This window comes from Siphateles boraxobius, unplaced genomic scaffold (assembly GCF_051911475.1).
Source record: "Siphateles boraxobius isolate OS27281-9 unplaced genomic scaffold, OSU_SipBor_1 6, whole genome shotgun sequence".
NCBI lineage: Eukaryota > Metazoa > Chordata > Actinopteri > Cypriniformes > Leuciscidae > Siphateles > Siphateles boraxobius.
In genome coordinates this window covers 25663616-25678737 of record NW_027509186.1, presented here as the reverse complement: position 1 = coordinate 25678737, position 15122 = coordinate 25663616, and the positions used below count along the sequence as shown (strand labels likewise).

General features: G+C 37.6%; 1 protein-coding gene across 22 annotated transcripts in view; it reads left to right on the top strand.

Moving 5' to 3' along the window:
• myo18ab (myosin XVIIIA b) overlaps positions 1-15122 on the top strand; it is a 108074-nt gene that overhangs the window by 72851 nt on the left and 20101 nt on the right. For all 22 annotated transcript variants that reach the window (XM_077208412.1, XM_077208410.1, XM_077208405.1 and 19 more), the window contains 9 exons: positions 3795-3938; positions 4780-4869; positions 6350-6469; positions 6994-7105; positions 9025-9152; positions 9788-9942; positions 13386-13509; positions 13646-13846; positions 14165-14275. In XM_077208412.1, coding sequence (XP_077064527.1) covers positions 3795-3938; positions 4780-4869; positions 6350-6469; positions 6994-7105; positions 9025-9152; positions 9788-9942; positions 13386-13509; positions 13646-13846; positions 14165-14275 — 1185 coding nt within the window. The remainder of the gene's footprint in view (positions 1-3794; positions 3939-4779; positions 4870-6349; positions 6470-6993; positions 7106-9024; positions 9153-9787; positions 9943-13385; positions 13510-13645; positions 13847-14164; positions 14276-15122) is intronic.

Sequence of the window (15122 nt, the reverse complement as noted above, 5' to 3'; positions counted from 1 at the left end):
AGCTGCTTTATAGCTGTCGCCATAAAAGAAGTCTTGTGCACTTCTGGTTTTTGTTTGATTTCTTTGACGAAGTTCTTGAGTAAGGACTGTGGCTCGCCATTTGTTGGAGAGTTCACTGTTATTTTCCACTTTCTGTACAATTATTGTCCTCACAAAGAGACTTGTCTGGATGCCTCTGAATCGCAGCGACCTGTCCCCAGAGGAATTTATTTTCTTAGAAAGAAATCTTTTGTCAAGCTTGTCAGAAACCTATGCTTCACGCTAGACTGAGAAATCAGTCTAGGGATTTGTACTAGACTGTTGCTGTTGAAAGCCACCTCATGGGCTGTAACCTCAGATGCCCATGCACTTACAGTACCCACAGTTAAAGGTTGTCAGGTTAGTGACATCAGATTTTTTAAAGATATTCAAGGGATTTGTTTGTGGCTGTTACCTAATTTAAATGCAGACAAGTAGAATTTTAGATTCTGCCATGTTTTTGAAGTTGTTTGGGAAATAATTGTTACATTTAATTTTGTAGTTTTTTTTTAGTTTGCAATCTTCCACGAACTGTCTAATAGATTAAATAAATGTTATCATTTAATTACATATTTTAAAAATATGCATTATTAATATGTATTATCGATGCACTACCATTAAAAATGTGTGGGTTAGTAAGATTTTTGTTTTTAAAAAATCTTTTTTTTCAGCAAAGGTAACATTAAACATTAAATTGTCAAAAGTGACCGTAAAGACGTTTATATTGGAAACAAATCTATGTCAAATAAGTGTTGTTCTCTTGAACTTTCTATCAAAGAATCCTCAAAAAACATGCATCACATTTTCCACAAAAAATAATAAGCAGCAAAAGTATCAGTGCAGCATAATAAAATTATTTCTTAAAATGGCTGCTGAAAATTCAGCTTTGGCATCACAGGAATAAGTACATTTTAAAATATAAAGTTGTTATTTTAGTTTGTAACAATATTTCACAATACAAAATAAATGCAGCCTTGTTGAGCATAAGAGACTTTAAAAACATAAAAAAATCTTAACAACCCCAACTTTTGAATAGTAATGTGTATACAATAGATTATGTGTTAATTTGATCTAGTTCTCATTAGATGGTATCTTCCCTACTGTTGTGTGTTCCCTGGCTGAAATAATCTACAAATGGAACCATTCCTCTGATAATAAATGTCTGGTTATGCAAGACATTGGCCCCTGACCTAGTGATGAAAACAGTCTTAAACAAAATCTCGGTATCATATCCTCTTCCAGATCTAAAAAATAAGTGGAAAGTGGAAGTGGAAATTCCTTAGTGTGTGCTGAAGTCATTTGTGTTGTAGGATGTATTTAACAATGTCGAGACAAGAAGTGTTGAGTTCAATCGTTACGGCAGATCCCTGAGAGACAGACATGTGGGACCAGACCTCCCTTTGCAAACCACAGTTGCCACAATGCAAAATCAATTTGCTTGTTTCTCTCTCAGATCGATAATTGAGGGATCTCAGGACCTTGAAGTGTGTTCCAGTTTTAGACTTATCTAAGAGTGTGTTCTAAGCCCTTAGTCCCTGCAGATTGGGCTCCTTTGAAGCATGCTGGCCTGCTCCTTCCAAATTTCCTTTGACTTTCACTGAAAACAACACTAGAGGGAGCTGGGAATTTCACGAATGCCAATTGTGTGTCTAATTAACTCATTGCCTAAAGACACAAGTTTCATTCCAAGTGTGAACAGGTGCCCTCGCAGTCACGTGTGAGTGTGCTCAAATGTCCTTGTGTTGTTCATACATGCGGATGAATGCCACCTGCTGATCCGTATTCAAATTCACACCAGACACTTGTTGGAGGGGTTGTGGCCGACTTTGTTGGTTTCGCATCCTTACATACGAAACACTTTGTTCTTCCTGCCAGGCCCCAGGGCTCACAGGCACCATTTCTTCCAGACTGCCATTTTAATTAGGAAGCTCTTCCTGATTTTGCCCGTCTCTTGCAAGCTGTTTAGATGGCTCTTTGTGGCATTTGCCGTGGTCAAAGCGTGGCAAATGAGCTGCGGTGCATATGTCGGCCACACGCCGCCTCTGTTCTGTGCCGAAGCTTTCTCGCCGTGACAAATTACACATAGTCCGAATGCAACGCGCGCAGACTCGGCCCTGTTAATGTGCTGAATTGGGCCTGTCTAATTGGGTTTCCAGATAATCCTCTGTTATTTGAATCGTCTCCTGTTCCTGCAGCATGTAAATCTTACGCAGGGTTTAAATCAGCTGCCAAGTAGTATTGAAGTTTAATTAAATTACTCAATGGAGCTTGGGGCTTTTTCTTCTAGCTGCATTTCTACGCAGTCCAAAATCACTCCTCTGTATAGCCTTCTGACAGCCTCATTGAAGAAAATGTGTTTGTTCTTCCTGTGATCAACACCAGTAATGGGTGTTTTTGCTAAGGGTGAGTGTTAATGTCCGCTTGATGAAACAGAGCAGCGTTTATTCAAACTGTGAGTCTAGAGTTGAAATAAGTGGGTTGCACTCTTGAGATGTGTGAGGTGACTCTACATTCATGCCATGTCAGAAATATGAAAAATATAAGCTCTCAATTTCAAAATAATATATGTGTAATATGAGTCGATTCTTTTATTGAATCATTTAAAAGGATTCAAAAGTTTCCGGTTTGAATCACTCTGACAAAGCCTTCGCTGAAAAGCCTATTGTTTTATAATGACTCACTTTTACTGCAAGCTACATGTCAGTGCATAATTTAAGCATGCAGTGAAATTGATAAAGGCTACTCAGTGTAATTAAAAAAAGTTAACATTAATTAATAAAAGAAAATATTGTTTAAATTTAAAATGTATTTATACTTTTATTTAAATATTATTATTATTGCATAATATTACATTTTAAATACCGTACCTTATAATTTTTTAAAAATATATTAGATTATAAAATAAAAAATGTAAATGTTAAAAATACTAGTAAATCTATTAAATATTTCTGGTAACACTTTGAAATAAGGTTAAATTAGATAACTACATTAGTTAAGGTGAACTAACATTTATTGATCTCATATAATGTTGATTTCAACATTTACTAATAGACCTTATTCAGAGCAGCGCCATGACCGGTATAAAACCGAGGCTGTCAGGGATGTGGCTGTGATTTACTGTATTTTTAATGGCACTCGCTGTATAAAGCTCCCTGATTACTTAAAATTTTCCACAGCTCATGTTGTCTGGAGTTTTTGTCTACTGAATCTTATTTTTTGAATATATTTTTGCAGTGTTTTGTCAACAGAACAATCCAAAAGCACATTAAATAACAGTACAACCCACTGAAGAGAATAAGGTCTATACATTGTTAAAATTAAAAGTAGTATCTGTAAATATTCTTTAATGGACCTGAACTAGCATAAGCTAACAATGAAGAGTATTTTTAATAACTAACATATACAAAGATTAATAAATACTGTAACAAATGGATTATGCATTGACTAATGGGACAAATGGTTTGGTCTTTAGAATGATTATACCTCTGTAAACATTAAGAACCCCTGAAGTTTAGAGTCCCACCCTCAGGCTTACTGCGGACCGCACTGGACATCCCGGAGTTGAAAAGGTCCATTCAGAGCTGGTTCCCCCAAGGGAAGCTCTTTGACTGTGGGGCCTTGGGCCTCCAAACACAGGCCTGCTTTTGTTCATCTGGGCTCTGATTGGTTTGAGCTACTGTACTTCACATGCACAAGACCTAAAGACCTGACAATTTCTCACTAGCACAGCAGTGAGAAGCACACACAGTCATAAACACAATGTCCTTGTTTTTCAGATCCAGGACTTGGCAATCCGCTGCATTCAGAAAAACATTAAGAAGAACCGGGGTGTGAAGGGCTGGCCTTGGTGGAAGGTTTTTACCACCGTCCGTCCACTCATCGAGGTTCAACTGACAGAGGAGCAGATCCGCGGCAAAGACGTAAGCACCAGTCCTCTTCACTAACCACTTTAAATGCTGTAAATCGGCATGTCATGTACAGATTTTGCCTTTTGAAAATAGTACAGCTGAATTCAAAGGCCATCTGTGTGGCTTTTAATGCCCCTCTCGGTTTCTCTGCCCCGCGGGGGTCCCTCTCAAATTCAGCTGCATCTCTCAGTCGCACCCAAATCACCCGTCTCTTTGGTTACTGTCTCTGCGGCTTCGCCTCAATCCAAGTGTTTGTAGAGTCCTGTGTGTGTTTGTGTGTGCGGAGAGTGGCAGGGCTGTGTGTATGCATACATTACCTATGTAGCATTCTGGATCAAAAGCAGCTCTGCTTCCCGCAGGGGAGTGCATTAGCATGTCACAGAGTGTGCGTGCGTGCATGCGCGTTTCGTCCGCTGGGCCGCGTCCCGCTGAGTGCTGTGTAGCCATGCAGTCAGGCGTGCTCCTGCGAGAGACAGACGGGTGCTGACACTGCCTCCAAACAGCCTGCTTTTAAAATACAAACACAGAGTCACTATCTCCTCTGCACAAACAGATTTCACAGCTGCAACCGATTGGCTGTATTCTGCAGTTCTCTCAAGTTCGCAAAAGAAGAGTTTTGGGAAGTAGGAGGAGGTTTGCGGTAATAGAGATGCTAAGGCTCCAAACAGGACAGGCTTTCTTCCTGTCTGCCATTCCGTTACAGTTTCTAATTTATCTCACCTGTCTATCTCTATACTTCACTAAATATAGTAACTGTCATTGTGTCTGAATGTGTAATGTCATCAGCTGAATTTCTTGTCATCCTGTCTTCTGTCTGTCTTATTGTGTTTTCTGATTATCTGTCTGTCTTTAGGAGGAGATTCAGCTGCTCAAGTTGAGGCTGGAGAAAGTGGAGAAGGAGAGGAACGAGTTGAGACTCAATAGTGACCGGCTGGAAAGCAAGGTTAGTGTTTAAATTCAATTCAGTTCAGATTCTATTCAAAGAAACTCTTATTGTTTACACAAAATTATCATGCTGATGTCATTTGAGCATATCACAGTTGCATACATAATTGTAGGTCGTTCCATACCAAAGTTTCAGTAATTGATGCCAATGAAAATTCATTATTCTCAATAAGAAATTTGAGATGACAGCAAAAATGAATGGGGTTAAGCTAATTAACATACCCCTTTTATTTAAAAAGTTAAAACAAATTAAAACAATGACAAAATGAATCCAAGAAAAAAATAATAAATAGTTTTTATACAATAATTTATACTTAAAATATAATATATATTTGATTGTAGCAATCTTCAGGGAAGAAGGAGGCGGGAACCGGCGAACAATCAAATAAACTTTATTTAAAATAAAATAAACAAACCAAAATACCGCCAGCAGCCCCTCGCTGACGACTGCTGGCTACCGAAAATAAATATAAATTCCAGCAGCCCCTCGCGGACGACTGCTGGCTAAAATAAAATACAAAAACAAAACACAACTAAAATACAGGCCTGTTCCTCTCTCGATCATCAACGTCGTCGCTCCTCCTTTATGCTTCCGCTCCTCTGTGAGAGATGCGAGACCGGTGTGCTTCACAGGTGTTGCTCATTAGCAATCGCACCACCGGCCTCGCGCCGTTCTCTCACGTCTCTCGGCCGTCCTGTTCGCCACAGTGATATAATAATAACATGTGTAATGTATAATTGATACAATATATATATTATGTAATATTTGTATACAATAATTAAACAAAATTAACTTTTTGTAAAAAAAAGTTAAATTAAAAGGTTACAGCAATATTAAGCAATAGTGCGTTCAAGTTAACATTCAGCTATAGCAAAAAAAAGTTAAGTAAATTAGAATAAATTACTAAATTAAACAACTGGCGCCATCTTCAAGTGCATGATTATTAGATGCAACACATCAATACTTATTAAAGCTGCTAAAGTTATCCAGCTAAGAGCTTTTTCTTGTCAGTATTGTTGTTTACATAATGCAACCAACATAATAAACAGAGGTTTATAGGAATCTTAGATTATATATCTTAGGATATATATCTTTGAATAAATTCATGCTTCATGCATTGTTCTCTAATGTGCAAATCAATATTTTGATCAATAATACATTCCTACATTTATATATGTCCATTTTAAGGCACCCACAATAAAAATTTCTACAAGTTGGTACTATGCATGTTAATATTATATCATTGTACAAAATCACACCTTCACAATACACAGTCACAGACACCTGGACCTCACACCGTCACCATCTTAAGACAATAGCAAAAAGCTATCGTCCCTGTGTGTGAAATGTGTGAGTGATGATATAGATGTGAAGTGTTGCATATGTGTGTGAGATGAGCTCATACACCACTCTAAAGTTTGCATAGAGCACGTGTGCCACATCTAGTTAATGTTTGCTCATCATATGTATGTTTCAGATCACAGAACTGTCATCAGAACTTGCCGATGAGCGCAACACAGGCGAGTCTGCCTCGCAGCTGCTGGAGTCCGAGACTTCGGAGAGATTGAGGCTAGAAAAAGACATGAAGGATCTACAGGTAAACACACACACACACGCACACACACACGCACGCACACACACACACACACACACACACACACACACACACACACACACACACACACACACACACACACACACACACACACACACACACACACACACACACACACACACACACACACACACACACACTTCTGAACAGAGATAGAGTTTGAGTTTATGGTTTTCTGTAAGGAATCTCCTCATGCCTGAAATAGATATTTTCCACCAAAACACAGACAATGCAGTCCATGCAGCAGAGCGTGAGCCGTATACAAATTTGTCAACTCATATTAAATATCCATGTGAAAGACCGTGTGTGTGTGTGTGTGTGTGACCAAGAGACTGCAGGTATTTGTCTCTGTATGCCTGGTGTGTGTGTGTGTGTGTGTGTACAGTGTGTTTTTATGTCTCTTAGGCTCAGGGTTGCCTGTGTGAGCAGATGGTCTGGACATTTCCCTGTAGAACAGTGAGCTGATGTGCTCTGTGTCTGTGTGTGTGTTTGCGTTTGCGCTTCAGGCCAAGTTTGATGCTATGAAGAAGCAGATGGAGTCTATGGAGATGGAAGTGATGGAGGCACGGCTCATACGTGCATCGGAGCTCAACGGGGAAATGGATGACGATGACACCGGTGAGTTTGTGACATCACTTCCTGGACAGAGCACAATTGGAATAAAATGCATAATGCGATCTCAGTAAAGGGATTCCCTTATGATTGCTGAGCTTTGAGCAAAAACTATCAGAGCCTTCCTGAATCATTTTGGCAGAATTGAAGGGTTATCTGGGAGGATTTCCATGAGTTTGATGGCCCATGACTCTCTGGTGTGGGGTAGAGCTTCAGGTGTGCTGAGCGTTTCAGTGTGCCACCTCCAGACAAATGAGAAAATAATCTGTAGCGTCAGAGCTGCTGCTCCTCATTAAGCTGTTTATATGGAAATGCCAGGGGGCAGTGAAAACACCAAACATGAGCTCTCTCTCCGTCTCTCTCTGTCTCTTCTGTTTCTGGAACTTTCTGTGAAGAGGGAAAATGATCTGTCTCATTACAATGCAATAACTATAATAACAATGCAAAGTCTCATTATTCTTTTTTTTAAAAGTATTAGATACACAAGTCCATGTCCATTGCTTTGAGATACTGTTAGATACTGTATATAAACTATTATCTAACAAAAAACTAGTATGAAAAGTAGGTACTTTTAAACATATATCAACTATCTTTTTTGTTGTTTTTGGCCCATCTCCCCTCAGAAGGTTTTTACCATCTTGACTGAATATTGCCAAATATAAAACTTTTATATTAGGCTTATATTTAGTTAGTTAAAAAATACTGTTGCCCACATTTTGAATGCAATCCAGTTAATGTGTGAATTTGTTAATGTGAAGTGTTTTTTAAAATTGCAATGCTGACAATAGGTAAATCATTTGGACCCTTTCTACATCATGATGTGAAGAGTAAATCATTTCATTATTTTTACAAATATTGTAGTGTTGACTGTTGATTGGTTGAACTTTATCAAGCTTAATAGTTTAAGCTTGATAAATGCACTGTTACCAAAGTTATTGTAAGAATAAATGATCTTATTGGAAATATATGAGGATAGGGTATAATATAGGGTACAAAAATTGCAAATGTCATAGCAAATTAATAGAAAATAATACTGTCTGGCTGTGCTTTGTTTTCAGTTTACTTTGAAGATCTGAGGCTGGTGATCAATATTTTAAGTACTTTCTTAAACTATGAATTTATTGAAAAAGATAAATAATCACTTCTTTTTGAGCAACGTGTTCTCTGTGAAAGCCTGAGCGTGATAATACTTATAATCCTATTCTTAGAATCACTGCTGTCATGAACAGAACTCATTTTAAATCACATGTCAGACTGGTAAGGGCTTGTTCTCACCTCTGTCACACACAGCTGATCTATGAGACTTAATGCTAAGGGATGAACATTTGATTTATTCCAGTTTCCAGCGATTACAGTACGTTCTGTAAGGGTAATGTGGCATGGACAGCTTCACTCTGCATATCTAAAGCCACCTCTCATATCTATGTTTCAGAGAGTTTCATTGGATCTGCTTTGATTTATTAACTTGTGTGTATTTGCTTGTTTCCAGTTTATCAGATATCTTTTAAATTCACAGAATGGGTTTCTGTGTGAGCCACAATCAAAAGGATTGTCGTGAAATGTCCCTGGCAGTGATCCAGAGTTTACACCTCGGCTCTCTTCAGGGAATGACCACAGACTAATCTGGCCCATAGTGTTTCACCTTGAAAATCATATTGCAATTATGATGCCAAATAATGTGATTTTAACAGCGTTATGATAAACATCTGACATTTAAAATTGCACCGCCAAATTCAAGTGCACTGAACCTGTTGAGATAGAGTGCTTGGACTATGTGCAGTAGACAAAACAGAGTGCCGCCACTTCGCTTTGAAGCACTGACATATTTATTTAATTAAATCGCAGCAATATGCGGTTTAGTAATCACACAAGGCCGTCTCAGAATGAACTGTGCGGCCTTAATCATCACTAACTCCTTTGTTCAGGAGGAGAATGGAGGCTGAAATATGAGAGGGCCATCAGAGAGATCGAGTTCACCAAGAAGAGACTCCAGCAAGAGTTTGATGACAAACTAGAGGTGGAGCAGCAAAACAAGAGGCAGCTGGAGAGAAAGGTTAGGGCATCTTACAAACACACACAAAAAAATGTTGCACTTAAATGCTAACAGCTCAGGTCCTTTTGCCAGTGCCTTCAAGTCTGTCAACTAGGGATGCACAATATCAGATCCATATCTGTTACCGCCGGCTTATATTATTTTAGACATTTTATTTGCCGTTATTTGATATTTAATTGCACATGCTCATATCCTCTATTTTTACATTAGTCTTTAGCAAATCTCAAAACGAATAGCTTAACATTATAATGTTTTGATGCCTAAATTCTCTTACAGCATTTAAAGCAATTGATTTTAGTTCTGATATTTTATTTTAGTTTCATTTAGACAAGTAGTATATTATTTTAATTTCACCCATTTATCGGTAATCAGCCATAACATGAAAATAATTATCAGCTTATTGGTATTGTACAGAATTGTAATAAAAGTGCATCCCTGCTGTTGACTTTATTCTACCAAGCTAACACACACATCATAAAGACTCAGACTTCACTCGTATTGTCAGTGTGGTCCAACACAACAGCATGTACTGTCTCAAACATGAATGTATTAGCTGAAACACACACATCTAGACAAGACGCACACTGGATGGACAGATCCACCTGTACATACTCACCGAGAATCTGTGTGTTTAGCTGACGGACCTGCAGGCGGACAATGAAGAGGTGCAGCGTGTGGCTCAGCAGCTGAAGAAGAAATGCCAGAGACTGACAGCCGAGCTGCAGGACACCAAACTGCACCTGGAGGGCCAGCAGAGTCGCAACCACGACCTGGAGAAGAAACAGCGCAAGTGAGTCAGACCAGATATTGGATAATTATGCCTCTTTATGGTCCTTTCAGTCACAACAGGATGTGTAGTAGTGTTAAATAAAATAAAAAGTCCAGTTTTAGTCAATCAAAAGCTTATTTTAGTCATGCTGCATAATGGTTAAACTTATAATCACAATTATTTTGCCCAAAACTGTAATTTTGTTCACTGATCACGATTGTCATTTGAGATTTTTTTTTTTTGTTGCATTTCAAAACAATGTCAACTCATACGCATGTTTTATTTTATTCACTAATTCATCTATTTTCCTGATTTATATAAATCAACACACACTCTACATTATGGTAAAAAACTGGTAAAACTCAAAAACTTCTCTCAAATGCTAAAATCGTGCAATTCTTAATAGTAATTCTATTAATTCTAAAATTATGTTCAAGGTTTTTTTTATTAAAACAGCAAAAAATATTTTGTGTTTTCACATAGAGTTGAAAATAAGGTGCATTTATTTTGCTACCTGTGGTAGTCATGTTGTATGTTTGTTAAACAAAGATGTTTCTAGACATTATTTCAAACTTTATTTTTTAAATCATACTCTATACAGACTGCAAACTTGCATTCACACCTCGAGGAAAGTATGATTTCTTTTGCAATGGCCCTGAAGATTCAGCCGCAGGGGAAAGAAACATGACACAGGGAACCTTCTAACTTAAAATAATAATTTTAACAGGATTCAAACTATGCAGCTTAAAGAGTTAGTTCCGCAAAATATAGTGGCATCTGCAGGAGGGGCGACACTGTACTACAAATATGTTTACTCAGCCACTAAAAATAAGCATGGATTCAAAGAATTCTTGTTAAATTAAAGTCACAATTAATTGGAAAATATTTTTTTTTACCCTAACTCTAGTATGTTAAACATTTTCTAGTATGTTCTGATAGGTTGTGATTTCATTGTTTCAACATATTTTAGAGGATGGTTGAATTAATTGACAATGGATATGTGACGCTCCTTGCCTGATTTGGACACGGTTTTAAGGCCCGTTCACACCAAGAACGATAACTATAAAGATAACTATAACAATAAATATTTGCGCCCACACCAACAGACAATAAAGTTCAGTTTATTATAAAAGTATGTGCTTAAGTTATGTTTTCTACTGCTTTAAATGCTCAAGTTCTTTAACGCTGGGTGGAATACTGATTGACTGTCAATGTTTTAATCATTCATCTGAAAAAAGAAAAAGAAAACATTCTGAAAAGATTCCAGCGGTATTGCTCCTGTCAGTCGTTATCGTTACAGTTGTGGTTTGGTCTTCCCTATTCTCATAGAATTAGAATTAGTTGTAAAATTTTTTGGTTTGTTAATTCCTGGTGTGAACAAGTAGCTTGGTTAAAACCAGACCCTTCTCAGTCGTATCTGAGTTAGGGGCTGGGGAAGGTTCATTCACAGCTCATTTCCAAAGGGGCGTCACCAACGGACGTCGCTCAAATGCCTCTGTAAGGAATTGCATAGACCTTAAAACCAATCAGATCGATCGTCATCTTGTAAAGCCCGCCTCAACGTTTGTGATTGGTGCCTTGATTTGGAAAGATTGGAAATGAACTTGAATGGGCTCTTCGCCAGACTAACTTGCAGAGCAAATCTAAATTTGCCGGAAGTTCGTCTGGGTTTTCCCAGGCTAGTGAACAAGCCTTAAGAGTAGCCAAAGAGTGCCTCAGAAACCAGCATCTCAAAATGAAACATGAAACAACATAAGAGACTATCATTCCTCTTAGCGGCAGGCCCTGAGCGAAGCGGCGGTGGTTAATCTGCGAAGGTGATGTGGCTAAGCCTTTTTAGACTCTTGAGTAAACAGTCGGAGGTCGTGCCTGTCAGTGCGGACGGCATGTGTGAAAGTCCACTCTAAATGTAATGATCGGTCTGAGGCTCAGGGTGATGGCAGATTTAGCCAAAGGGAGGTATAGGGGGAGGGCAAGTAGAGCGGTCCTTCAATTCTCTATGGGGCTAGGATTAACACGAAGAGTTGCATAAGACTCATTTATGGGATCATAACTGGGCCTCTGAGAGAAGGGGGTGGAGAACGAAGGAGAAAACTATAAAAAGAGGAAAAGAATTAACTGATTTGGCCCAAAGCATCACGACTTCCCCCTCCTCACACATTGTTTCCCACTTACAAGTTAACCCAATCACAATGTTTTCCCCTAATGCCCCTCCTGACACACACGTCACACACAATACTGTAAGGCTTAAAGGAGTTTTAGTTTCTCAACACTCTGCTATGCTTGGCTATTTTAGGAAAAGCAGGTATGTTTTTTTTTTATGTTTTTTTTGTCATTAGACTTGTGTTTTGATTATAGTGTGATTAGAAATTAGCGGTTGCCTTTAGTTATTGCTTTGTACACAATTTGACTAATGGTCAACTAATATGGGTTTTTTTCAATTAGTAACACCAATATAATAAAATCAGATGTAATCACGATATGCTGATAATTCAATTGCAGATTAATTCACTTTTATTAAAGTTGAAATTAGAAAAAATCCCATCTATGTTCACTGCTAAAACATTATTTTAAAAGGTTTTGCCAGCCTCGGCAGTGTGTCTTGTTTTTCTTTAAAAAAAAAAAAGATTTCTATTCAGAGTATGCAGGGGGGTATGCATTTCTTTGATAAATAATAATCTTAAAAGAAATTATCAATTGACATTGTTTTCTGAAGAATTTGTAACTGTCTGCTTGGCTGGTGAAAGTGATAGTTTACCCAAAACTAAAAATTCTATTATCATTTATTCTCACCCTCATGTCATTCTTAAACATTGTCTTTCTTCAGTGAAACATAAAATAATAAGATATTGTAAGAAATGGCAATGGAAGTTTGGTTACCAACATGCTTCAAATTAATATCTCCTCTTGTCTTCCTCAAAAGAAAGAATGTCATACCAGTTTGGAACAACATAAGGGTGAATAAATAATGTTTTGGGTGAAAAATCGCTTTTGCTTTTGTCACATAATTGGCTGGTGCATTAATGTCAAAGTGGCAATGGCAAATATTATGGTTGTAGTTTTTTACATTTACATAATTTTATACAAAGTGACTTAAGTATGAGGAGCATCGCAAACAATCAAGCACTTTATCATATGAGCCAACAGTATTTGACTGTACACATGGCCACGTTTGAAGTATAAGCTAAATTGGTATAAAAAAAATGAGCTGAGATAATTTTTATACATTTATTGTATATATTTAGTATCATAGGAAGTGCCATTATGGTTGTAGTCTAGTTAAGTGCTTGTGGAATCAGTTATAATGGTCTCAGCAGATTTGGTGGAAGATTGCAGCTGGTTCCACCACATACTGTAGGAACAGAGAGTGCAAAGCCTCTAGAAAATGACTTTGCACCTTTGTTTCCTCTTTCCTGATATTAAGCTTGTTGACCATGTGTTTTTTATACATGCAATGTCTGCAGGTTTGACTCGGAGCAGACTCAGGCTCAGGAGGAGGTGCAGAGAGAAAAGAGTCAGAGGGAGAAGCTGAGCAGAGAGAAAGACATGCTGACCGGGGAAGTGTTCAGCCTTAGACAACAACTGGAGGTCAGCAACCTCTTTTATATCATCCTCCTTTGTTGTCTCTCACTCACAGACTTTTCTTGGCTGTGATGCACATGTGTCCGTGTGTGCCGAGTCCAGACTATGTTGTTCTAAATGAGTTTTTCCTCTGCTCTCTCAGGATAAGGATCTGGAGATATGTGCTGTCAATCTGAAGCTGGAGCAGTTGGAGGTGGAGCTTCAAGATCAGAACTCACAGGATTCAAAGGACGAGGCGTCATTGGCCAAGATTAAAAAGCAGCTTCGTGACCTCGAGGCAAAGGTCAAAGATCAAGAAGAAGAACTCGATGAGCAGGCTGGAACCATTCAGATGCTGGAGCAGGTAATCATTTCATGAGAATAAGGATATATACTTTGGATTGAGCTGACTGATGTTTAATGTATTATGTCTTGGAATGATGCATATTCTCCATGCACACAATTTTCACCTGTCATGCGTAATATGCTAATTTATGTAGATTCAGCTGATGCGTCGTTATGAAGAAACTGTCAATACTTACAGTCTGCATACATTATAATAATAATTAAGAAGAGTTTATTGGCCTGTGCGGCAGAGTTATTTTGCATGGGCATCTGTATGCACATGTCGTATGTTCAACTGTGTTTGTATTCAATGAGATGTTGATGTTGTGACCTGCAGGCCAAGCTCCGTCTGGAGATGGAGATGGAGAGACTGAGACAGACGCATTCGAAAGAGATTGAAAGCAAAGACGACGAGGTGGAGGACATAAGACAGTCCTGCAGCAAGAAGGTACGATACATCCACCAACCACTATACCATAAAAACTGCTAATAGTCACTGCAACCTTTGGCATGTTAGCATCATTGTATGCGTCATTGCATCATTGTCTTTTTATTATTTCACACTATTTTTTATATAAATATAAGCATTCTTTCTTCATTTCTTTCTTTTCTTTTTATTTCTTTCTTCATGTTATTATGTAAATGCTAAATAATATAATTAGCTAATATCCTGTGCAATTATTTTGTGAAGCTGCTTATAAATATTGTAAATTATTATTATTACTATTGTTAATGATTTCCTTTTATTTACAAACAGCTCTACTATAAATGCACACTGAGGATATTAGCTCTTAAAATAATATTAGTGTTAGGTAATATATGTGTGTATACATTAATATTAATCTTATAGTACAGTAAATATTAGTCTATAGGAAAATAATATACACCGTACACCATAAAATAAAATGCATTACTATATTAACATTTTTTTTTTCAAATTATTTTATTGTAATATCATAAATGTAAAGGAACTTTTGAGTCAGAATCTTAACAAAACATTTTTTGTTATGTTTAGATCACTACAAAAATATGTTGATATCTCAGAAAAATCTTTTTATGATGTCAAAATCACAAGAAAATTAAGTTTGTATGACAATTATGAAGAACCATTACATAAAAATGCATGGCCTCTCTAGCTCCCATACACATTCAGTCAACTTTTCACTTTAAGTACAAGTCACCAGTTAACACCACTAACTACACTTTCAGAATACTTTACAATTGGTTTCAGAAGTTCAAGTGTGTTCAATTTATAACATTTTAATTGCTGATGTTCAGTTCTTATGCAGAGCCCG